We start from the raw sequence: 23,776 nt of genomic DNA on the forward strand, positions 1-23,776 counted from the left end.
TATGGACTCTGTAGTAAGAGGCTGCCATTAACAAGACAAGCTAAATGGAGTTACTCTCAAGTGATACACCTGCTAAGAGACAAAGCCTTTCCACTACTGAGCAGGCACACAGCTGTCCAGCATTGGCACAATTTTTACACATTAGCAATGGCTGCATTAGGGTGTGAGTGTGTTACAACTGCACATCAGGACAGGGGCAATCTTTCCCAAAGCTTACAGGTCTGGATTCCCAGGAGGTCACTCATCAAGTGCTTGCCAGGTGGGTGCAGTCCGGCTCCACATCCATCTGCTTGCTTACCTGCTTCACTTCTGCCTGCAGATGGCGGAGTTGCACACACTGCTCCAGGTGCTTGCGATGCTGTTCTGCGGCTAAATCCAGCTCCTGCTGCTTTTCATGAAGAAACTCCAGCAAGTCCTGGACCCGAGTTGCCATGTCTACATCTCTATCGCAAAGCAGCTCCACACCTGCAGACATAGAAAGCAGACCTGAGAATTCAACTAGCATTTCAACCTGGGATACATGACATATACCCTGCTTTGTGTACAACCTGGTCAGCGGGGGGCTAAGCCATTACTTGAAGGCCAAGTTCAAGAAGGGCATAGCCAGCAGAGGAGTGTTTACAAATGCCTCCAAGCATGCAACTGTACCTCAGAAAAAGTATTTGATGTGTTCCAAAGCCAAATACAATGTGTAGCTAATAAAACTAAGTCCATTTCCTATCAATCTACTTCTACTCCCATGCTGATGACTAGTAAAAGTATGGCATCCTTTATAAATGAGTGAACTTTGATTTTTTTTGTTGTTGCTATTAGTTGTACACCCAGTTTACTCCTTAGGAAGCATTTAACTTGACTTGTATAAAATGCGTAATGATGTATGTAGGTTGTTGCTAAGTTCTGATATTGCTGTGGTCTCTCTGTATTTTTGAGCCCATGGTGACATCTGCTGGTAAAACAGAAACTAAGAAAAAAATATGAAAATGTTTTCTTAGTATTTATGTTTCATTCATGGAGATAAAACAACATAGAATTTGCAAAATTAAAGTTCTTGCTACTTGAAATAACATGCTAAGAATATTAAAGAAAGTACACTATCACAATGTTAACTGTGATTATATTATGGTGAGGAAAAAACCCAGAATGTTTTCTTTCAAAAAGCAGGTATCTATAATACCTGTGTTCCGGGGGCTACCTGAACTTCACCCGCACCACAGTAAAACATAACAGGACGAACTCCTGTGGTGCCGAGGAAAACCTGCTGTCTACACAGCTGGGACACGTTCCTTACCAGAGGCCTGCACTTCGTTGACATACTGCAGAAGGTCTTGCCCTTGGTGGATGACATCAAAGGTCAGATTATTCATGGTCAAAGCCTTGTCTGCGTGGTGCTGGAGGCGCTGTTCTGCTATAGTGAGATCTTCTGTGTCGAAGTCATTCATTTGCTGTGAAAGTTCATCGTTCCAAGACTCAAGGTCTGAGATGATCTGATGGAGGAAAATATCCACTTAGGACCAAGACTTAAAAAAGTAACTATCCTGCTGCAACGTCTCACTGTGCAAAGTGAGGAATGACGAGACTGATGTGATTGTGTCTCCGGGACATAAAGGCCAGCTGAAGGGGCTCCCACCGGCCACAGATGGGACAATCAGACACTAAAAACATTCCCACAATCAAATAAAATAGACCAAATATATAAAAATTCACTAATAACTAAAGATGTTAAACAAAAAAAAAAAGAAGGCTAAAAAGCCAAATATTAAGTGAAAATCTCTGGTTCTGATTAGAGGTTGACAGGGTACAAGCCTTTATCCTAAAAATTGGTAATTATAGGAGAAAATTAATTACTTAAACATGATGAAGGGAAGGATTTCTTTATGGAAACATCTATTAAATGTAGAAAGAATAATGAAATTACAAATTTTTTTGAAATTCTAGCAAAATAACAGTTCAGGCACTGATCATCAATGCACAGAAAACTATAATGAGAAAGGCTGACAGGGCCTTAGCAAAGATGAGGTGCCACCTCTAAACCCACAGACCAACCTAGCATCCCTAGAGGAGTGGGACCGGACAGGATGTGCCTTCCGTCAAGAGAAATGGCGACGCACCACCTGTGGAGCTTCTCATACAAAACCTGAATCTGAATCTAATCAGGTCTTTACACATAATTGCAAAGTTCACAGGAAACATCAGCAAAGAAAAACAGTTAAACCACCTTGAAGAAATCAAGTGAGCAAATGCAGAATGTGGGACCTGGTTTCTCTGACAACTGATGCAGCGATTCTGACAAGTCATGGGATGGAAGAAAGGATGGGTGGATGGAGAGACATGCTGGAGGACAAAACTAACCATCCAAGGCAGGCGCAGACCCCACGTGTAGCCCCTTAATGGAAGCACCTGCAGAAATCTGAACAGAGGTGGGTATTAAAGGATGCCTTCCAAGGAAGGCCTGTGGGCTTGGTGAGGGGCTTAGGGACTTGTGGATAAGTATGAAAATGGCCTTATTCTTCAGAGGTATTTAGAAACACCTACAGAAGTGAAATATAAGTTGGCAAAGGTGTTCTCTGAGGTAAAACAGCACAAAAACAAAAGAAGGGATATTGCAGTAAGGGGGACAAACTCCTGTTGAATCTGGGAGACAGGGATGTGGAAGTTCATTGACCTATCCTGGCTACTTTTGTGTAGCTTTACAAACTTTCATAACGTACTTTCTAAAGTTTAAGACCAGAAGTTATACAATCAAGAAAGGAAGAAAAACCTTTTTGTGAAACAATATATTATATATACTTCCAAGGAATAACATTTTCCATGGATCCCAATTTATTACATCCAGATGAGCAGTAACTAAAACAGTTTGAAAATTTGAGTATGTGTTTACACAGAATCCAGCTGGGAGATAGTAAGTAATAAAAGATTTCAGGCTTCCCAAACACCTATGGCACAAATCTTCCTGATTTATTCTCTTATTACTGGGGTTTGTATAATATGTATATGTTATGTTAATTTACTAAATTGTACTAACTTATAAAATTAATAAATTTATATACTGTCAAATTAGACATAAACAAAAAAGCCACTGAGGAAAAATATTTCTAAGAAGGAAACAAACTATCGTATATTTCATCTTTACCTCAACCCTAAGGGGTATTTTCTTTCTTATTATTTGCTTTCTGACACTGAGGGAGAAGAGATTTAGGTGTAGTGGGATACAGACTCAGCAACGATGTCTCCCAGAGACAAAATCAGGTTCACAACACTCAAGTAATGGTTAATAAAAAAGATTAATGTGCTAAAACCAGAAGGATTTAAAAACACTCACCAAGCATAAAGAAACTCTCTGGCAATGGCCACAATCAAAAGCTCATCAGAAAAAATCTTGCTTCAAAGTTTAATATTAAAGCCTGTTCACCACACAAGCAAAGACAAGAATTTTATGGCAAAAACAAAGCTCTGGAGTGGGAGTCATTTTTGAATACTGATTATTTGGAGAAGTAACTTTGAAACAATTTTTTAAAATGTATCCCAGGATTTTTAGAAAGTGTTTCTTTCCCAAGCATATACATTATTATTACTATTTTCCATAACTAAACTCTTCCAGGATGCTATATTATGATTTTGTCCTTTATAGGTCAATAGAGTAGATTCTTCTTGGAATAGCTCGAGGCTGAGTAGCAATATTCTAAGCCATGGAGAAACTTGACCCACTTCTGAGAAATGGAAATGCTACTCCAATGGAAAGATGAGAGACAGGGGATTTTTAAGAAGTTAGCCAAGGAACAGATGAATTTCTACCATAAGGATGACTCCATGCCTCCTATGTGCAGTCAGGAGGAGCATTTTCCCAGATATGGGAGGAAATCCCAGCTGAGGCCAAAACTGTTCGGGTTTTCACATCTCAGGATTATTCCAGAGAAAGGAGGTTCTTAGTCTTTGGCATTTTTTAAAAGCTTTTAAATTGTATTTTAGCTGGCCTGTGATTGAACTGCAGGTTTAATTTCCTTAGCTCAAGAAAAGTACTTCCCCTGGCCTGACACACCAGCTTTACTGAGGCCACTTGGAGTTTTGTGGCTTTAGTGTGGGTTCCGCATTGTAAAATGTACATTTTAAAACCCTGGTTCATTGAAAGTGGAAATAAAAATTAAAAATTTTTTCCCTTTGAAGTAACATTAATACAAATGAAGCTAAGAAATTTTTTAAAAATATACACCTGCCCTGAAGAAAAACTTCAAATAATGTTTCTGATCGCTGTGTGTTTCTGAACTGAAAGTATTCAATGAGCAGGTAAGCTTACAAAGCAATTCCTCTGAAGTAGAGAGGAAAACAGACCTGCCAGGGGCTCTGCTCAGATACTGCGGCCACCTCTAACCCGGATGCCAGGTCCAGTCCGTGGCAGACCCCAAGTGAGCTGAGGCCAGCACCTGTTCTCCACATGGCTTCACACAGAAACAAAGGCCAAGACTCTTCAAGCAGGTTTTACCAGGCCACGTGTAGAGTTTAACTCCTTTCTTGTCAGGAACTAACGATGACAATGAAAATAGCCACGAAGGCCTGTCTGTCACAAAAACATTTATGGAAGCTGAGGCAAGTGGCCAAAGGCCATGAGAGAGGCCTGCACAGGGCCTGGCCCTGCACCACACAGGAAGGCTGCCCTTAGAGCAGGAGCTGTGGACAGGCTGGAGAGGCCCACCAGGCCCACTCCTGGCACAGGAGCCCCTCAGCTGAGCCACGGAGGGCAATCTACACAGAGCCTTGCCATCTGTCTGCCTTTGGTAGCACTTGGGGTCCGGATAAGAAATAAACATGGGGAGGGCATGCTCTGTGTGGGCAATCCCACGGGCCCCTGGGTGGCTTGGAAGTGGCTGCACCGGCGCTCAGTCACCGCCACCAGCTGCCTGCAGCTGATGGGCCCTGGGAAACCAGCCACACCTGGGCTGAATGAAGTTTTGGTTCCTTTCATCATGTTTCACAGGCAGATTGAGTGTCACTCAATTATACTTAATTCTGCTTATACTTCATCAAGTTCAAAAACAGTATCTTCCCTGGCATAGTTAGTTACTACCCCTTCTTGTTCAGAAAAAGAAAAGAAATCTGTACTTCTGTCTTCTAATCAATATAAGGTGCAAGAGTCAATTTTTAGGTAGGGATTTTAGATCACCTAAGAACACTTCTCTGAGAAAAAAATTGGATGTTCTACTACGTAAAAATGCTTTCACCACAGGATAGGTTCATCCTCACTCTTGGCGGGGAAAGAGGGGAGGGAGAGACAGGGAGAGCGTGGCCTTCAGCCGATGCCTCCCTCTGCCGCAGGGCAAGGGGCGCCCAGGCAGGACCCGTCCAGGCTGACACAGCGGAGGCAAAGGTGAGCCGTGTTGGTCTGCATGCAGCAGCTCTGCCTGGAGTCCGCACTGAAGCTGCTGTCGCTGTCCTGCTGTGAGGCCTGAGCCAGTCCCCCACCTCCCTGGGATGAGCCAGGAAGAACTTGGCCTTCCTTCCTCTGTCCTCCTTCCGCAGTGGGAAAGGGCACAGGAACTGGAAGGGGAAAGGGCACAGGAACTGGAGGGGGCAGAGGCCGAGGTGGGGCACACGGGGCGCCTGGTGCGGGTCACTCACATCAATGGCATCTCGCTCGAATATGCGCAGCTGCAGGAAGAGCTCCAGCTTGATCTTGCGCTCCTGGAAGAGCTCCTCCATCTGGGCCTGGGCCTCGTCCAGCTGCTGCAGCACCGTCTCGATGTGACTGATGGAGCTGTTGTGGGGGGTCTTGTTGCTGGAGATCGCGGAGTCCCTGCGAAAGAACAAGGGGGCCGGGACCTTAGTGCGACAAACAGGAATTGGGGAAGAAGGCCTCACACTGTCAGACCCCAGATCTGGCAGCTCAGACTTCAGCGGGAAGGTGGCCGGCAGGAAGCAGGGCTGTTCGTCTCAGAAAATGGAATAAGCTGCCCCCCCTGCAAAACAACACCAGCTTCCTCCCCCGCCACGCCTGCAGGTCTGAGGTACTCGGAGAGTCTCCCCTGCCCCTGGCCTCTGGCATACAAGTCTAGTAAGTACATAAAATCATTTTAGTAGAACTTCATTTTTTAGCCAGTTTTCTCCTTAAGTGGAGAGAAGAGATGATACCTGTTTCCTATAATCAGCAATCACATTGGTCTGAGGGGTTAGACTTTAATTCAGTCAATTAAGCCTTTATCAATTCATTTTTGCCTGCTTCTAAGCAAAGCGAGCAATTCGTGAAGTTATCAGTAATGATTCCATAAACTGTGCTCTCAGAGATACAGCAGGAGGATGACATTTACATAAATGTCCCTGTGATCCAATAAAAGGGATTAGCTTCCAGCCCCAGCACTGCCTCCTGCCATCCTGCCACCGGGAGCTCCTGGGGACAGGAGCAGCCCCGAGGTCTGGCCCACCTCGAGCCTCAACTTTGAGAAGACAGATGCCCCATCACACTCTGGAGCTGCTGGATCTGGGGCCTGAGGGACACGGTCCTCGGTGCTTAAACTAATCTGTCCATGAAGAAATCTGAATAATTACTATGTAGATACTATAGAAATAAAATAGATATAAATAGAAATAAAAGCTGAATTCTGTGAAGGCTTATCAGTCAATGCTATAATGAAAAAGGTTATAGAGTTAAACTTAAGGGAGATAAAGGGGAAAGAGAAAGAGATGTTAGTCTCCTGTGTGTTCACAGAAGTTACCTGTTGTCTACCTGGCAGTGTGCAGTTACAGTTAACTGTTCGGAAGCATGAGGGAAAGGGGAATCGGGAGGACTTCCCAGTGCTTTGCTCCAGGGAGGGCAGGGGCGGGGTGGGGTGGGGCGCAGGCCCACCTCAGCTGCTGGATGAGGTCCTCCCCCTCCTTGATCACGTTGACTGTGACCTGCAGTGTCGTCTGCTGCTGTTGACCAAAGCGCTTGATGAGGTCCTGCACGGCCTCCACCGACTCGGCGTACACGTCATCCAGCAGCTCCTTCTGCAGCTCCTCCAGCCACGTCCACAGCTGGGGAAGGACAAAGCACCTGGTGAGCCAGCCCTGCCCCGCTGCCCAGGGGAGTCCCAAGACCGAGGCAGCCCAGCTGCGGACTGCTCCCAGGGCGACTGGAGGGAGAGGGAAGCACCCAGACAGTCCGACTGCGAGCGGGACACACACGCAGAAGAGGCAGTGTGCAGCCGCTGCATGGGGACTAAGTCGGGCAGAAAGCCCAAGGGGGCTGCCGCAGAAGAGAAGAAAGGCAGACAAGTTGCTCTTTCCAATTCTAGGCTTGGTCTGAATGCAACAGAGGTAAGAAAAGGCCCCCTCCAATAACCAAAACATCTGCTAAACACAACAGGTATTCTTTCACACATCTTCTGACTCTTATTTAGCATATGGATAGTTTTATTTTTAGCAAGGGCATTACACTCCATTATTAATTATTAAACCACTGTTCAGATGTGTGTACTTTACATCCCTCAGAAAAGAAGGAAGCAGATAATGTGGTGCAATAAATTCATCACCATACCAGACGGGAGACTGGGATGTGGCACTGCTGGGTACACACCCCACTCAGGCCCTGGTCAGCCCGGCCACAGCTTAGCCCTTCCATGACAGAGCCTGCAGAGTGAAAACACTCCAACACCTTCATTGCCACGACCATTAAAAATGTGTCCAGAAAGTTGGACAGGGTAAGACAACTTAGAATAACAGTGGCAAGAACTACTTCAGGCCTGGTGGTCGCAGAGCATTTCAACCAATTCTAGAAAGTCTGCTACCCCACCAGATCTCTGGGGAGCCTTTCGTGAACTGAGAAAGACAAACCCAGCTGGCCCTGGTGGCTTGGAAGTGGTTGGTATTTGCAGAAAATGCTTCCTTCTTCCTCAGGGATGTAGGAGTCACCTCTTGTATCTCCCCCGTGTGCATCACAGGCAGCCACCTCGGCTATGGTGACCCAGGGCTAGTCACCAGCTCCTCCCAACACTGCCCAGCCACACTGGCCTCTGCGGCTAATCCACGACACTGTGCTGGTGAAAAGAAATTGTGCTGTATTTGGTCTTTTGTTTCTGAGCTAACCTTCTTTGAGAACTGTTTTACTGAGTATAACCAACATAAAATAAGTTGCACAAATGTAAAGTGCACGCTTTGGTAAGCTTGGATATATGTATACACCCCTGTAGAGGTCACTGCTTCCCAGACAGTGAGTGTGAACCACTCCATGGCCCAATTTTTCTTGTGCCCTTTGTAGCCCTCTGCCCTCTCTTCCCAGGCAATAAGTGATCTCCTTTCTGTCATTATCCATGAAACAGTGAGGAATCATACAGCATGCACCCTTTTCTGAAGCGTGGCTTCTTTCATTCAGCATAATTATTTTGGGGTTCATCCATACTATTTTGTGTATCAACAGTTCATTCCTTTTTATCATGGAAGAGTTTTCCATTCTGTGGATATGCCACAATGTACCCACTCGTCTGCGATGGCACTGGTGGTATTTCCCGTGTTGGGCCATGACAAATGCGGCTGCTACGAACACTGGCGTACAGCCTCTGAGCACACTCACGCTTTCCTTTCTTCTAGGTAAATATCTAGGTGTAGAGTGGCTGGGCCATATGATGGGTGTATATTTCACTTTTTAACAAACTCCTGAACTGTTTTCCAAAGAGGCAGCACCATCTCACACTGCTGCCAGCAGAGCAGGAGCGCTCCAGCCCCTCCAAACCCCACCAACACCGGCGCGGGCGGTCTTTACAGGCGCAGCCGATCCAGGTGAGTGGTACCACCACGGTGTCCATCAGCAATCCCCTACTGATGGGCAGTCACAAATCCAACCACTTAATTCTCTCCCTCGTCTCAAATCCTGCCTTAATACACGGGCTGTGCTGAGGCTGGCTCTGCCCCGTCGCTGTGTGAGAGAACCCAGAACAGGGGGCCCCTGGAGGACGCCTGCTGGTGGGTCAGCCCTGGCAGCTAATTGACAGGCAGGAAGTGGAAGGCATGGAGGCTCACTGCATATTAAACTGCCAATTCTTCAGAGACAGTGCTCCTTCAGGGGAGCTGAATGACTTTAGCAAATGTACTTCCAGAAAAGAGTGAATATAGATTAGCGTCAATATACTTCATTCACTATAATCCAAACAGAGCAGCAACGCTGAGAACAAAGTACAGGAGCCAACTCCACCTCAGATGTCGGCTCTGCATCACAGAAGGCGTCTGATACACGGGACAGCAAGCGAGCCCTTGGGGACCCTGACACTGACCCACAGAGGGCTGGGGCCAATGAGGGTCTTTGGTTTCAGTTACACTATACTCATAAGAGCTAGGCTCTCATAACACTAGCAGAAGTTATCATTTCTTCTTCTAAATTTGTTGAAAAAACAGAAACACATGTTTTTTAAAAGTCCACTAGAAAAATGCTGCAATATCAACAAAATACAACATGAATTAAGAGGGGGGCAGAGACCTTGCCCATCCCAGGTAAGACACACCTAGTATTATACGTGTCCCAGCCACCTTCCTGGGCTGAGTGTGGGCAGGTTGCTTACCTGGGTCCACATCGGTTTTCTCACCTATAAAACAGACTTAGTAATAATGCCCACCTCAAGGAGCTACTGGGAAGGCTTCCTAAGATGATATATGCAGAGTGAAGAAATAAGTATTATGTCAGCCACTCATTCTTTTGATCTTGTAAGAAAAATTCTAATAAGAATCACAAAGCTTTAAAAATCTTTTTCCTCTATTTTTCAAAACATACCCCAGTTCCTACCAATTGTTCAAAATATGTCACTTAGATAAACTTAACACCATTCCACATTTAAATCTTTTTATGCCTAAAAATAAGGTGCTAGAATTAGCCCCTCAGAGTCTATAGAAATCACTTCCTCTTGCTTCCAGGGGAAGTGCCGTAAGTGTCTGTGGTTGAAACCCTTTCCTTTCCTGCTGGTAATTTTTTAAAGAACCAGCTTATTTCCTCAACATCCTGGACACTCCAGCATACATCTGTGGTGGCGTGCGCTTACCTTGCCTGGCCAGCTGTGAACCTGGGAGGGGCACAGCTGCGGAGAAGACCACAGGATTCAATCCCAGGATCAAGCCATTGAAAAGGCAAAAATAAATGAGGTGGAAGGACCAAGGTTGCACTGAACTCCATGATGTCAAAATAGCCAGAGGTCCTTGGCGCCCCTTTAGAATTTTTCTGTCTGACCCAACAGGAAACATTCTCATTCAGTTTGGAGAAAAGTCTCAGATAAAGGTCTGATGTCACCCGTAATAGACTGATGCATATCATAATGCAATATGATTCCGGCAAAGTCTATTTTTAAGCTTTTAAATTGGTATATATGATGCCTAAAATAAGCCTGAAGTAAAGAATGAGAGAGTCTCTAGCAAGCCTGAATTTTTACCACAGTTTTTACTATAATTTCCTAAGGATGAAAAATACCGCACTTCTTCTGCCCATGCTGTTAGTTCACAATAAAATAATTCCTCATCTAATAGCAAGAGGGCTTGCAGTCTATCCAAGGTCTTGGCAGCCGGCTGGCAGGCAGCCACAGCATGAGGCAGTGCTGCCCCCTAGAGGCCCTCCGAGCTCGGCCAGGAGCACTCCATGGATGGGAGCATGAACCAAGCCCGCAACTGGGCTGCCTGTTTGTACAGACCTGGTTCATGGACTAGGGTCCACAGAGAGGGCTGGGCTAGGGAGATGTGGAGTTCTGGGGAGAAACCTCCATGATAAACATGTAGGAGAACCCTGGCCCAGCGTCTGCTGGGTCTGACTGGTGTGCCCCCCACCCCAGTCCTTCCTCCAGGCCCCTGCACTAGGTGAGCCTGAAGGAGGAACCACAGCCCTGCTGGGAGAAAGCCCTGATAAGGCCTCTTCCTCCCTGACCTGCCAAAAGCGCATCCCTACACCTCCCCACCGCGAGACCCGGGAAAACCCTTGGAGCTCTGCCTTCAGCATTTTCACCTACGAAATGGGATCATCTTACCACATATACCTTCCTTAACTGGCAAAGCCAATTTGAGACTCAAATGAGATGCTCACAGATGTGTGAGTGTGCTCAACCGCTACAAGCACTTTGCAAACAGAAGCTCCTCCCCCTGGGATCTGCCTCCCTTCTCTGGTTTTTGACAAGGACAGCCACTCAGGTCCCAGTGGGGATGGGTGGGCTGTAAGTCAGCATGGGAAATATAAGCACCGCAGCAGGCAGCAAGCCAGGAGCAGAAGTGGGTTGTTTCAATGGCAACTTGCAGGCAGAACTGGGAGAAGGCACCTGCCAGGGGCCCAGAGTGGCTCAGCTTCAGGTCTAGGCAGGGATCAGAAGGGGGCCACCCCAGCCATGCAGAGCATGTTCTGAGGCCTGGGGTGACCAGCTGCTGAAGCAAATGCCTGTCACCCCTACTGAGTAAGGGTTTGAGGAGGACTTCATTCTGGTTGGGTGGATGATAAGAGATGCCTTAATATGATGAGAAGAAATTTATGAAGGATGTATTGGGGGTAGGCAGAAGCAGGCAAATCAAAGTCAGTATCATGAATACCGATGCCAATATGTGTGAGAGAGGAGAAAGGAGGAGAAGAAACCAGAAGCCGGTCAGGTTGCCCACGGTTAAGGGACCCGGCATGGTCGCTGCAGCATGGCAGGGTGGAGGCCTGCAGATGCGTGGTGGAGACCAGGCTGAGGCACAGGTGCTGTGGCTAGATACACGCTGACATGGAGATCAAGGTCAGAGTGGGAGCCTCAACTGCCCAGATATTTACACTGAATCTACTTTGTTAAAAACAGATTTTGAGGTGAGGAAATTTCTGTTTTCTATTACTTCCCCAACATTGTGGAAGAGTAAGACATATTCCCAGAGTTGTTGCATTTGGAAAAAGCTCCTCCCAGCCCCAGGTCATTTTGAGAGCAACAAGTGTCCCCCTGAAGGAGCCTGCAGCTCGTCAAAGTGTAATTCCTCCTTGACTCTGCAAGTTCCTGAAGAGGGTGACAATCCCGCAGCCTTCCTTCCCAAGGCTGAGACTATTCCTTGAACTCTGCCAGCACAGCATGAGCTGGAGCTCCTTCCATACCTGCTCACTCTCCTCTGAACCCTCTCCCCTTTCCAAGCGGGAGCTGGAGAACCAAAGGCACCACCACAGGCAATCCAGCAGCAGTGAGAGGAGCCAGACGTTGCCTCCGATTCCTGATTCTGCTTCTGCTCCTCACAGCCAAATGCCGTATTCTGGGGCATGATTATCATTATGGACTCAGTCACTGGACACACGTGAGGCTGTTTTTGCCCAACACATTCTGTTGTATCCTACGGGACCCCTACTCTGTAATCTACCTAGGTTAGTGTTTCTGATTTAAAGATTCATACATTAAAAACCATGAGCGAACTTTCTGTGATAGGTTTGACTTACTCCTGCTGAAAGCTTTTGGGATCCTGATTCTATTATCCGACATAATTGACAGAGTCTGGCCTAGACTCTGATAAGCATGCCTTCCACACCAATCCACACCCTCGCCGGCCAGCCTTCCGTGTGGGGACAGACATCTGCAGGGGCAACATCCTGTAGCACCGCCACCATCCATTGAACAACCCTGCACTGGAGCCTCACCTGCAAGCGTTTTAATGCAGCCACGATGATTTCTGCTGTGGCACAAGTCTGTCCTCACTTTGTGGCAATTGGCCATTTTCAAGATAAATAGCTCTCAATACAACAAAGGCAGGTTTTTGGGGGTACCAAATTTGGATGAGCAATCTCTCCAGCTGTCATATGTGGATATAAAAGTTCTGCATAGGCTAACAGAGTTCATAGACATGACAACTGCACAGGCTGTTCCCCTACAGAAGTGACACAGAGAATAGAACCACCTATCTGCCAGCCCTGGTATTCAGCTGAGATGACTGGTCTACCATCTCTTGTCACCAGCTTTCTCAGCAAGTCTCACCTGATCGTGGGTGGGACAGGAAATTACTTCCTTATTCACAACCTGGGTGTAAGTAATGTCTTACACAAACACTCTCTCCCAGGTGTCTGCTACTTGGCGATCAGAATGGGAGATAAGGTTAGTCTTGGCCTTTGTTAGCTGACATCCTTAGTTGGTTCTTTTTTGCAGCCGTCCAACAATCTGATTGTAGTGACTGTCATTACAGCCCATATTTTCCTGTCTTGTCTACCAATTAAATGTCAAATGCCTGGCTAAATGCTAATTCCACTGCATGCCCTTCATCAAACCAGAAACCTAGTAAAGAATGAAATAAAGTTAACATGCTACCTCAATCATTCTTTCTTTTCTGGAAGCTTATAAAGCATCCTTTCTGGAACTCTGTCTCAGATTGCCCTCCCTTGAGGAACATGTGAAATCTGCCTCCTTAAAAAGCACAGCATCATCGGCCTCCTAGCATCTCTTTCCTCTCCTACAGCTCCTTAAAGATCGATAGGCCCAATTGGTGATTTTATTATCCAATTCTTTCATACCCAGGGATCTCATTTATCTTGGAATAGAGATTTGAACTCATGTAGAAGAAATAAGTACTTTCTTAGAAAGCCTTCACCCATTTGGGTCTTAGCTTCTTCTAACCCAGTCAGGAGCAGCCTCCCAGAGGACAGCAAGGAGACAAGGGGACAGCCGATGAGGTCTGCTTTCCATTTCCATCTACCCATGCCACTGGCCAAGCAAAAAAAAAGCCCAACCTTCCTTGATCTCGTGGTTCTGCATTTTGTGCTTTAAAAAAAGGAAAACAAACAAACAACAAAACCAAAAAAGCCTTTCCACTCTCTACGAACCGAGTTTATTTGGAGCCTTAAAGCTTTCCTGGCAAAACCCTCATCCATTGCTGGTGATCAATCTTTTGGCCACTTATTCAATAAGAACAATCATCAATTAGAAACAATACATATTAGAAACACACATGGATGATTTCTTCTCTCAATTAACAAAGACCTCTCACATTTAATTTATGAAGCAGAGTATCAAAAAAAGAAATTAAGATTAAAAACGCTCTATAAAAGAGGAAATCTAACAAGTACACAAGATTACATTTACATTCATTTTAAGACTGGTAACATTGCATTTCTGAGCTTCTGCTCGAGTGCCTCACCTTTCTATCACATTAACTGAGGACAATCTACAAATGACTAAGTAAAGCAGGCATTTGTGACTTTCCATTTAGAGGTGATTCTTCAATGAGAAATTATAAAATTTGGAGTCAGTGCACAGTTATATGTTTTCAATCTCTGATACTGTTACAAATAAAGATAACAGCATATTATAATTCACTTAATAACCATCTAAAGTGACTACTATGTCACATTTATTACTGTTCTCTATAATTTTCTACACTAACATCTAATTTCTCTGTTGACATAAAAATTCTCTTTACTGAAAAATACTGTGCCAATATTAAGAAATAGAAAATTCACAAATTTAAACACCTTTGAACCATGCCATAGAAAAGAAAAAATTAAGGCTCTACATAAATTAAACTATTTTAACAAAGGACGTTCTTCTTAGATAATAACACCTCTCTTTTCCCACAGGCCAACACAAATGTTTTACACATATTTATTTGGTGGAAAAAAGCATTCATTTGTTTTGCAGCTTGGGCTAGGAACAAAAGAATTTAGTGATGTGAAGGAAGTAATTTAAGCCAGTATGAATGGCACCGTGAGTAAAGATTCTTCACTGTGGCCTATCCCATCCTGACACACGGCAGCTGGAGCAGAGCGGGGGTTGTGCTCATCCCGCAGAGGCTTCCACCTCTGATCCTAAGGAAAGAGTCAAAGCAAGGTGCTTACTCTGAGCAAGAGCAGCAGAAGTAGATGAAGCATTTCTGGTTGAGCAAAGATGAGTGAGGAACTTTCCAGATTACACCTAGGAAATGAGACCTTTGCAGCTTACATTTCAATCTGTATCATTTTATCTGTGTCGAGTTAGGTACAACCAGGATGAGGAGGACAAAAAGGAACATCCAGTGGCAGCTACAAGCACTGATGGTAAGTGTTTTGTGTATGCAATGTCACTCGGGTGCACCACGCCCCTTATAGATGTGCTCATTCCCATTTGGAGTTGGGAAAGCTGAGACACTGCACAGCAACTTGTTCCAGATCACTAAGCCAGTTAAATAAGAGGACGTGTTTACTATCAAAATTATTTTAGTAAACATGTTTTTATAGAAAGAAAGCATAAATGACTAAGTTTTTAAAGATACTCTCATGCATGGGAAGACCACCCATATTTTTTTTTAAATGCCAGATACTACAGTCTATGTGAAGACAAACAAAGGGCTAAACCAGTAGGTAGCAACTGAAAGCCCCAAGTCAAACGTAATGTTCAGCTGTGCAAGGGCTGACAACATAGTGGATGGTTCTAGGCCCTTAATGTCCGCTTGCTTTCTCTGGCTTAAGTCCATTAATTGCTCATCTGTATCTACATAAAATGAATAGATTAAAGAAATCAAATGTTTAAGAGTGCCATGTAGAGAGTTCAGCTAGGGAATGGAATGTTTAACATAAATCACTGAGAACTGATCATATAAAGTACACATCCTAAAATATCATGCACCTTTCCCATCGACAAATTTATCAAAGCAACCCTGGATGTCTGAGATGCTAAAAAGCTAGAGATCATTCCTGCATTGCTGATGGGAGTGTGAAATGGGACAGTCAGTCGGGAGAAGCTTTCAACAGTTTCTTTTAGAACACCACAGCAAAGGTCATTGGCAAAGGACCCAGCAATTGCACTCCTGGGCATTTATTGCAGAGAAATGAAAACGTAAGTTCATGCAAAGACCTGTATGTGAAGATCTGCAGCTTCTCTTCTGTAATAGCCAAAACATGAAAATAACCCCATTGTCCTTTAATGGACAATGGTTCAACAAACTGTGGTATATTTGCACCATAAAGCACCACTCAGCAATGCAGAGGAAAGGACTCAGAGACTTGCAACAGGGGGATGATCTCAAGGGAATTATGCTCAGTAAATAAAGCCGCTCTCAACAAGTTACACACTGCACGCTTCATTTATATAACACCTTAAAAATAACAAAATTATTGAGATGAAAACAACAGATTAGTGGTTGCAGGCGTTAGAGGCAGTAGGGGCTGCGTATGCATCATTTTATCTGGGTCAAGTAAGGTACAACCGGGGTGAGGAGGACAAAAAGGAACATCCAGTGGCAGCTACAAGCACTAATGGTAAGTGGCTTCCACCAGTCCCCGAGGTGGCTTGGGGGAGTGGTGGAACAATTCTGTGTGATTCTGTGCATTCAAAGTGGTGGTGGTTACATGAATCCACATGATAAAACTGCACAGGACTGAACACATGCCCATGAGTACATGAACTTTAGGGGAACCTGTAGCAAAGTCCCTTTCCTGTTCTGACTGTGGTTATGTAAGATGTGACCAAGGGAGAGGCTGGGAAAAGGGTGCATGACCACCTTGTCCATGTCTCCTTTCTCCAAACTTCCTGTGAACCTACAATTACTTCAAATAACAAGTTTAAAAAAAAAAAGCTGGAGAATCTGCTCAAAGGTATAACATGTATCTTTGGAGGTATATATGTGGGACAGAAATAGGAATGAAGAAAACAAGCAAATCATTTTAGAGATGATAGACAGACGAGTCATCAGCAGAAGTATAGCTGAGAAGGTAAAAACAAAAGGCTCAAAAGCTGGGAACCCACTTTCAGAGAACTCAGCTCAGGAGGTATAAAGGTTCTGGAGGAGCCTCGTGCTTGAGAGGCCAGAGTCACTCAGAGAACTCTGCAAAGCGGAGCGTGTGCAGAGCAGAAGCAGGCCTTCCGGGGAAGGTCAAGAGAATGAACAGGCTTGGCACAGCCACTGACAAGGCTTGGGAACCCATTAGAGGGTAGCTGGTCTATGCACAGCGTACTGTGCACCTTCAGGCAATTGTCCCGAATTAGTGTGACCACCAGATAACTGGTTCTCCAGCTCCACAAGAGAAAGAAGAGAAGAGGAATCCGGACCCTTTAAGCAGTGGCTGACTGAGAAAGCAATGGGTATGTTAGTAACACACTCCTGAAGCAAAGGAGGTGGGGACTGGAGGAGACACAGCTCCAAGCGCTCCACACCCCAGGAAGCTGGGAGAGCTCACTTCTGGTAACCCCTCTGGACCGTGCAACACCAAGATGGCTTTGCCTGCTCCCCAGGGAGTGCAGGCATTGGCCCAAGCACAGAGAAAGAAGGCTGCTTGCTTAGCTGTTAGGCAAAAAAATGAAGCCCGACTGGTATGCTGTGACAAAAAAATCTCCAGGTGGTTGGGAGGCCTTTATTTTTGACTTCTGAATAAAATGAAGGGTTCCTCTTTTCCCAGGCATTACCCAAAAACAAACACTAGTGCCAGTTCAGTGAGTAAGTTTGAAGAAGCAGAACCAAAAGTCTTCTTTACTTATTAACCCAGCAAGAATCACTGCCTGATTTAAATGGGAATCATCTTTCCTAGGAAACCATGGCTTCTGGGACTCAAGTGACAAAACCAACTCAAGGCTGCTGAATCAATTCCAGAAAAAAAACTGGCCAAGAACTCAATGTCACCACCTGGTTGCCTCAAATAACCCACAAACTTAGAGGTAATTATCAATTAACTCAGGACCTCATTTTGAGAATAAAGTGAAATGAGTACAAATGGATGAAAATAACTATGCTTTTGCTATATTTGAAAATGGAAATAGGTCCCCCTATCATTAAATCTCAGAATGATATGCTAGAAATAGACACCATTTATACCACAAGCTGACTGAAAATGTGCTAAGTCTGGAAGGCAGGCTAACTAGTAGGATACAAAGATCAGTAGGGCACAGTTCCCACCTTCAAGGGTCTTAACATATACCAAGAGAAACAAACAAATGTCTAAGTATGTGATATACACAAAGCAGAAGTTATGTTTCCCCACTGGTCATCCATTTCTGTCTCACCCCCTGGGACATTACGGTGGGCTTGAGAGGCACTTTGGAAAGAATGAGTGAATTAGTGAATGAGTGAATTAGTAAATGAAGGAATGAATGAACTGCAAAAAAGCATTCAAATGGAAAGAAGGACATGTAACAGACTTACAATGGGAGAATTATAATCAGAGGTGACATGAGTAACATGCCACAAATGATTCTGAAGGGAATAGAGATTGAGAGGTGGAAGACAAAATGTAAGGGAGGATAAAAACTGTCCTAAAATAACATCCAAACTTACGTTAGGCTAATCAACATTCCTTAGAAGTACTACTTTAAAAAAGGACAGGCTATTAGTTTTTAAGTCTTCTGAGGAGGATATTCATCTCATGAATTCCCTTCAGAGGAAAAAAAAAAAATGAGAGAAGAATCCCAGAATGCTTCAGAATCCAGGTTTAAGGGTGAAACTGAGGTTGGCACCTCTATCACCCCCACCTTCTGCATCCATCCTCAAGGAAGGAAACATCTCCCATCTATGCAGAAGCATTCCTCTTCTCTTTCTTCTGAAGCAAATACTCTATTCTGTCTTCTGAGGGTAAGGGGGTGAAGAGTCCAGAGTCCCATCAGAATCTAAGTGCTTGCTCTGTAAGACCCGCCTGCTTCCAGGCTCTTCAAAAGAAATTATTAAGAAGAATTCCTGAGCTAACCCTGAGAGACATCACCTTGATCCAGCACCTTTTTAAAGTCAGTTGTTAATGAAATCACCTTTGTATTACTTGCTCATCAGAGAACCAGAAATTTACCACAAAAAAGAGAGGACAATAGCTCCACTCAGATCAAGTGTGAAACAAAATCTCTGCTAACATCTGGGAAGGCAGGAAGGTTAACTTCTGTGTTGGGAGAGCCTTTGACAGTTAACTTCTAGAAAGCTTCAGGCATTTGCCTACAGGAGAAAGACAAGCTGCTTTTCCTATCTTCCTCCTTATGTTCAATTATCTAGCCTGCTTGAGAAAAATTAATTCAGGTAACAAATCTTTTAGCAATTTTTCATTCATCTGATGTGCTGAAATAGTGACTTTATGCAAACACATATTTAATTAGCATGATCTCCTCTTGGCCCTTCTCTCCCTTTTAATTTCATTTTAAACTAACAAAATTTGTTCTAAACGAATCTGAGTTTTCATTCAACAACGAGTTTCAAAAACTCAAATGGCAAAAGAAACCATTCCTTCCTGCATTAAACCTACCAAGTATCCCTATGGGTTTGGGAGCATTTGTGCAAAACAGGAAAGAAGCCTAAGGAAATTCTAGGGCTGTCAGAAAAAAATAAATCTACCAAGATAATAGCTGGGCTAAATACACAGTCCAAGCACGTCGCAGGAGAGAATCAACCAGCGCTCCATGCCTGTGTGTGGCCAGGGTCCCTGAATGCCATCCCAGCCAGTCAACTGGGGAATGCCAGAGTTCTGCCCACAACTCCTGGGCTGGTCACCAAATCCTTCCTCCTCCGCAAGTCCCTTGAGGGGCACACATTTAAGACCAAGCAAATCAGGGTAAACACGCCAGTTTCTCTGCTACTGTGATGGTATTAGATACGCAAAAGAATGAATGACTTCCCTGAAAACTCCAGAATTGTAAACATGAACCACTTAACCTTTAAAACAGATTTTTAAAGTATCTGTAGACTACAAACTTCATATATACCAGAAATTCTTATAGTGGAAGTCAATGAAAACAGAAGGTATTTTCACTTTTAAATAAATTTCCAAGTCTACTGACAAGACAGACTATAATTTGTGAACTGGAATGCTTTTATTATAAGATTTTTCCTTAAAAATGCTGATGTTACAAAAACCAATGAACCCAAACTGAGTCTCTGGAGAACAGCTTTTGCAATACACTTCCCTTCCCCTCTAGCTTCCTTAAGTGTCTACTTTTTGAAAACCATAAAGTTTAAAGACGTGATCGAAATCATAAATATGATTTAATGGCAAGTCTTTGCTCTCCTAAAAGCAAGTTAAATCTTATAAATCCTGCTGAAGACGACTAGGCCTATCATTCTGGCAAATAGCAGGTTACGAACACGTGGCTCGGAGGTTGTCCAAGCCTGCCCCGGCCCCGCCCCTCCTTCAGTCCCGCCCCGGCCCCACCCCTCCTCTCAGTTCCTTCTGAACTGCTGCTCTTCGGGCAGTCCTTTCCTCCTCCTCCCACAGCCTCCAGGCTGCCCAGGGCAACGTGCGCGTGCAACCCAGTAAGGAGCTCCTGCCCCACCCACCACACCTCCCCTGCAGAAGATACAGGCTGCCCAGGGCTCCTGGCCTGCCTTCTGCCTGTCACAGCTGAATGAAGGAAGACACAATCTGCTGTTCCACACACATCACCTTCCTCTACCTCTCAGCCAGGGGCCAGACATGCATATGAGAAAAAGCTAACATACTAACTGATAGGAAAGAGTCAGGCACAACTGTACTGAACAGGACAAGTGTTCTAACAGGCACGTGTAAAGAAAGTTCTAGAAAGAAAGTGTAGGGCAGAACAGCTAACCCTGCCTGGGGAAGTGAAAGGAAACAGTATGTGCAAGTCTCAAGAGTGTCAGGGTGTCACAGATTCGGGACAACTGGGCAGAGGGGAGGGGGCTGGAGAAAAAGCATGGACCAGATTAGGAGGACGCGGAGGGGCTTCGCGCTGGTGTTCCAGATACGCAAAGAGCCACTGACGGTGCCAAGGAGAGGGCAGGACCTAATCAAATTCAGATTCTGGCAGAGGCAGGGTGACTAGTTAGTGCTTACGGCTTGACTCATGCCAAGTGAGGAGCTTAGAGTCTGCTGACACATGCATCCATAGTAGAAAGTGCCGAGGACAAGTGTCCACTTACTGTGTCTCTTCGGAAGAAACAGTCTCCTTGCAAACAGTGTAAAGTCTTTTCAGTAATGGTATTATTCAGAGGGGGAGAGAAGCTACTTGTGCTGGTTGTCTATGCTGACGACCATCCCAGGCCCACAGACTTTGAGCTCTCTGAACAAAGTGCCATGAGCAGAGGAGGGTAGGAGTGCTGCTGGCCTGGGAGAGACTGAGGCACTAGGTCTTGAGGTCCCAGCAGTTTGCCACATACACCCCAGCACTCTCCTCCTGGGCTCAGCGCTTCAGAGTGGGAGGTGAACATGGTTTTCCTGGAGCCAAACTTCCAGTTACAAACGGCTGGTTGCAGACTGAGTGCCCACATCCCAAACTGGCAGTGACCACCTTTTTCCTTAAACAGATCTACTGGGTCTTGATCTCTGATGCCTTTGAACAAGGCAGACCTAGCCAGCCCCTGGCCAAGTTTCTCCCCGGGGTCTGACCTTTCCCAGATCCTTCTGCCTCACCTAGTACTACAGGCTTTCACACACTTAATCCCAAATTACCTAAAAGAGCCCCTCATGCCCAAATGATGAAGACCTAAGAGGTGGAGAATTCTTTTACTTAGAAATAAGATGCAGTAAGATGACATCCTTACTCAAGTTGTAGTCTTGAACTATAGATTTTATTATAATCCTTCTTTTCTCAAAAGCCACAAAAGTGTCATTGTAATTTTATATAATTTCTGCTAAGAATAAAACATATGTAAGGTATGATTAGTATCAACCTCCTTTCCATATACCAAATGGCACATTATCTCTTATCATGTGATAAGCTTATTAGCAACAGTATACCATGACATTAACATTATTAAGGCCATGCTGGCTTTGGCACACTTAAGTAGTATGTAAAACTCACTTTTATTAGTATTTGAGAGTAGTCACATAATCTGAAGGCAACCATGACTTTAGCCACAGGACAGGCTGACACACAGAAAGGAAATCCTGACCAGACAAGCAGGGCACTTTATGCTAAAACTTACACACTCTGTCTCTCTCCAAGTTAAAGGGATCTTCTTCAGCTCTTGTTTCCTTGCTTACCTCCTACTAAATGCCTTCCCCAGCCACCACCATGGCTCACGGGTCGTCCCCCCCAACAGACACACAGGCTTTTGCCAACCCCAGCAAAGGCATGACGGGGAGAAAGAAGTGTAGCTTGACACCCCTGCCCATACTGATCAGCTCAGTGCCAATGGGCTACATATGTATCATCACTGGCCCCGTCTGGTCCACTTTTCCACATCACAACCAATCCACATTCCTTCCAAGGAGTTCAAAGACCCTCTCAGACACAGCTACAGCTTTGTCTCCTGATGCCTTACCTCTTTCACATGGGTGTGAAATGACACTGACATGTCCAGCAGGATCTTCCGTTGCTCGACACGTCGAACAAAATCTTGTATCCGATCTTCAAGCTGATGAGCAGCCTGATAAATCTCCTCCGGGTCACATTCCCCAGTCTGAGCCAGCTGTTCTGCCGCTTCCAGTAATTTATCTGCATTGGTATATGTGTTCTGCACAAGAGGAGATCCAGAGACAGAAGGTGAATTAAAAACAAACCGGCCAGGCTGGGAGTCATAAATATACTGCAACAGAGTCAGTTTGTAATATTTTTTCTGTAAATCAGAAAAAATATGATGGGAAGAGAAGATTTTAGGAGTTTAATCCATCTCTATGAGCAGCCTTTCCCATTACTGTTTTAGATTGTTAAACTTTGAATCTCATGGCAAAGCCCTCACGTCTAAAGCACTGGTGGGGTGTCTGTAGGCAGTTGCTGGCTGTTGATGACTCATAAAGCGCTTTCAGTCTTTTGCTGCTGCACAGCCAGGAGACAGCACGTAGCCACAAATGCCTGCTTCATTTTTTCTCCTACTTTGATGACAGAATGGCAAGTTCCAGTTTTGTGTCTTTCAGTATGAAGGGCGATTTTATAATCCCCAGAGTCAGCAAGAAGGTTCAATTCTAAACAAATCTCAGTTGCTGTCTCTTTTCATAAGTTTCTACTTACTGGCAATTCCATGCTTATTTTTTTCTATTTCAGGGCGCACATTTTTTGAGCAAAAGGAAATAGTAACTATAATGCCTATCAAGTAGCCAGTTTAAAGAGCTGGAAGTGTGAAAAGATTTCTAGAATAGTCTGAAAATTACTCCATTTTAATTCTTGATAAAGGACAGGCTGCAAATAGGTTCCTCAAGTAAACAGGTATGTGCAGACCTGTTAACTAATTCAAGGGGACTGCTACCAAGAGGGCTCACTGAAAGGCGCAGGAGGCTCCTGAAGCAGTACAAGAAAGTAAGGCCTTCCCAGAAGGACCACAGAGGGCTGCATTTCCCCTTGGGAAACAGGTTAGGACCTTCAGCCTCCTCCCTGTCCAGCATTTCAGTCCTAAAGCTGAGCAGGATCGGCGCCTCGCTGGTGAGGGTGGCTGATGACCCGGAGCGTGCAGAGGGTATCCCTGTGCACAGTCTGAGCCTGATGTGGTACGAGGAGCCCCTGCCGGGGACAGCCTCCCAGCTGGAGACTGGTCATGTCCTAGAGGATTAATCTTCTAAGCAAATACATTAAGGATAATGAGAGACACGTCCCTATTTTAGAGAAGGGAGTTACAAATACAGGAAAGGAGAAGATCTGAGTTAACTCTGTGGTGGTGGTTTGGAATCAGAGGTACTGATGCAAATACATGTTTTTCAACAGACAGATGTGTTAAATGTGTGTGCATGCACACACATGCTCATGCACATTCACGCTCTTCCTCTCTCTGTCCACTAAGAGGGCCCAAGTGCCGCACTGGCCCATCAGCATACACAATGCTTCGCACTGGATTTCCACTTGTAATCTTCACTCTTCCCTAAAAGGAACCCAGGCTCTGAGGAGAAATGGCTGATTCCAGGATTGGGAGGGACGAAGTACAAGATGAGCCTGAAACATCTTGTGCCCAAATGTTAAGAAACACTCAGGAACAGGGTGCATGGGTCAGGACACAGACTTCAGCCTCAAGAGGCTCCTACTGGCCAAAT

The 23,776-nt window shown here is 45.0% G+C and overlaps 1 protein-coding gene across 8 annotated transcripts in view; it reads right to left on the reverse strand.

Annotated features, from left to right (window-relative positions):
* The window catches only part of TRIO (trio Rho guanine nucleotide exchange factor), a 340,446-nt gene that overhangs the window by 131,588 nt on the left and 185,082 nt on the right, over positions 1–23,776 (reverse strand). For all 8 annotated transcript variants that reach the window (XM_073237759.1, XM_073237756.1, XM_073237760.1 and 5 more), the window contains exons 11-15: positions 22,081–22,272; positions 6,833–7,002; positions 5,611–5,785; positions 1,289–1,484; positions 299–465 (exon numbers count right to left, since the gene is read on the reverse strand). In XM_073237759.1, the coding sequence (XP_073093860.1) occupies positions 299–465; positions 1,289–1,484; positions 5,611–5,785; positions 6,833–7,002; positions 22,081–22,272 (900 nt within the window). The remainder of the gene's footprint in view (positions 1–298; positions 466–1,288; positions 1,485–5,610; positions 5,786–6,832; positions 7,003–22,080; positions 22,273–23,776) is intronic.

This window comes from Manis javanica, chromosome 1 (genome assembly GCF_040802235.1).
Source record: "Manis javanica isolate MJ-LG chromosome 1, MJ_LKY, whole genome shotgun sequence".
Lineage (NCBI taxonomy): Eukaryota > Metazoa > Chordata > Mammalia > Pholidota > Manidae > Manis > Manis javanica.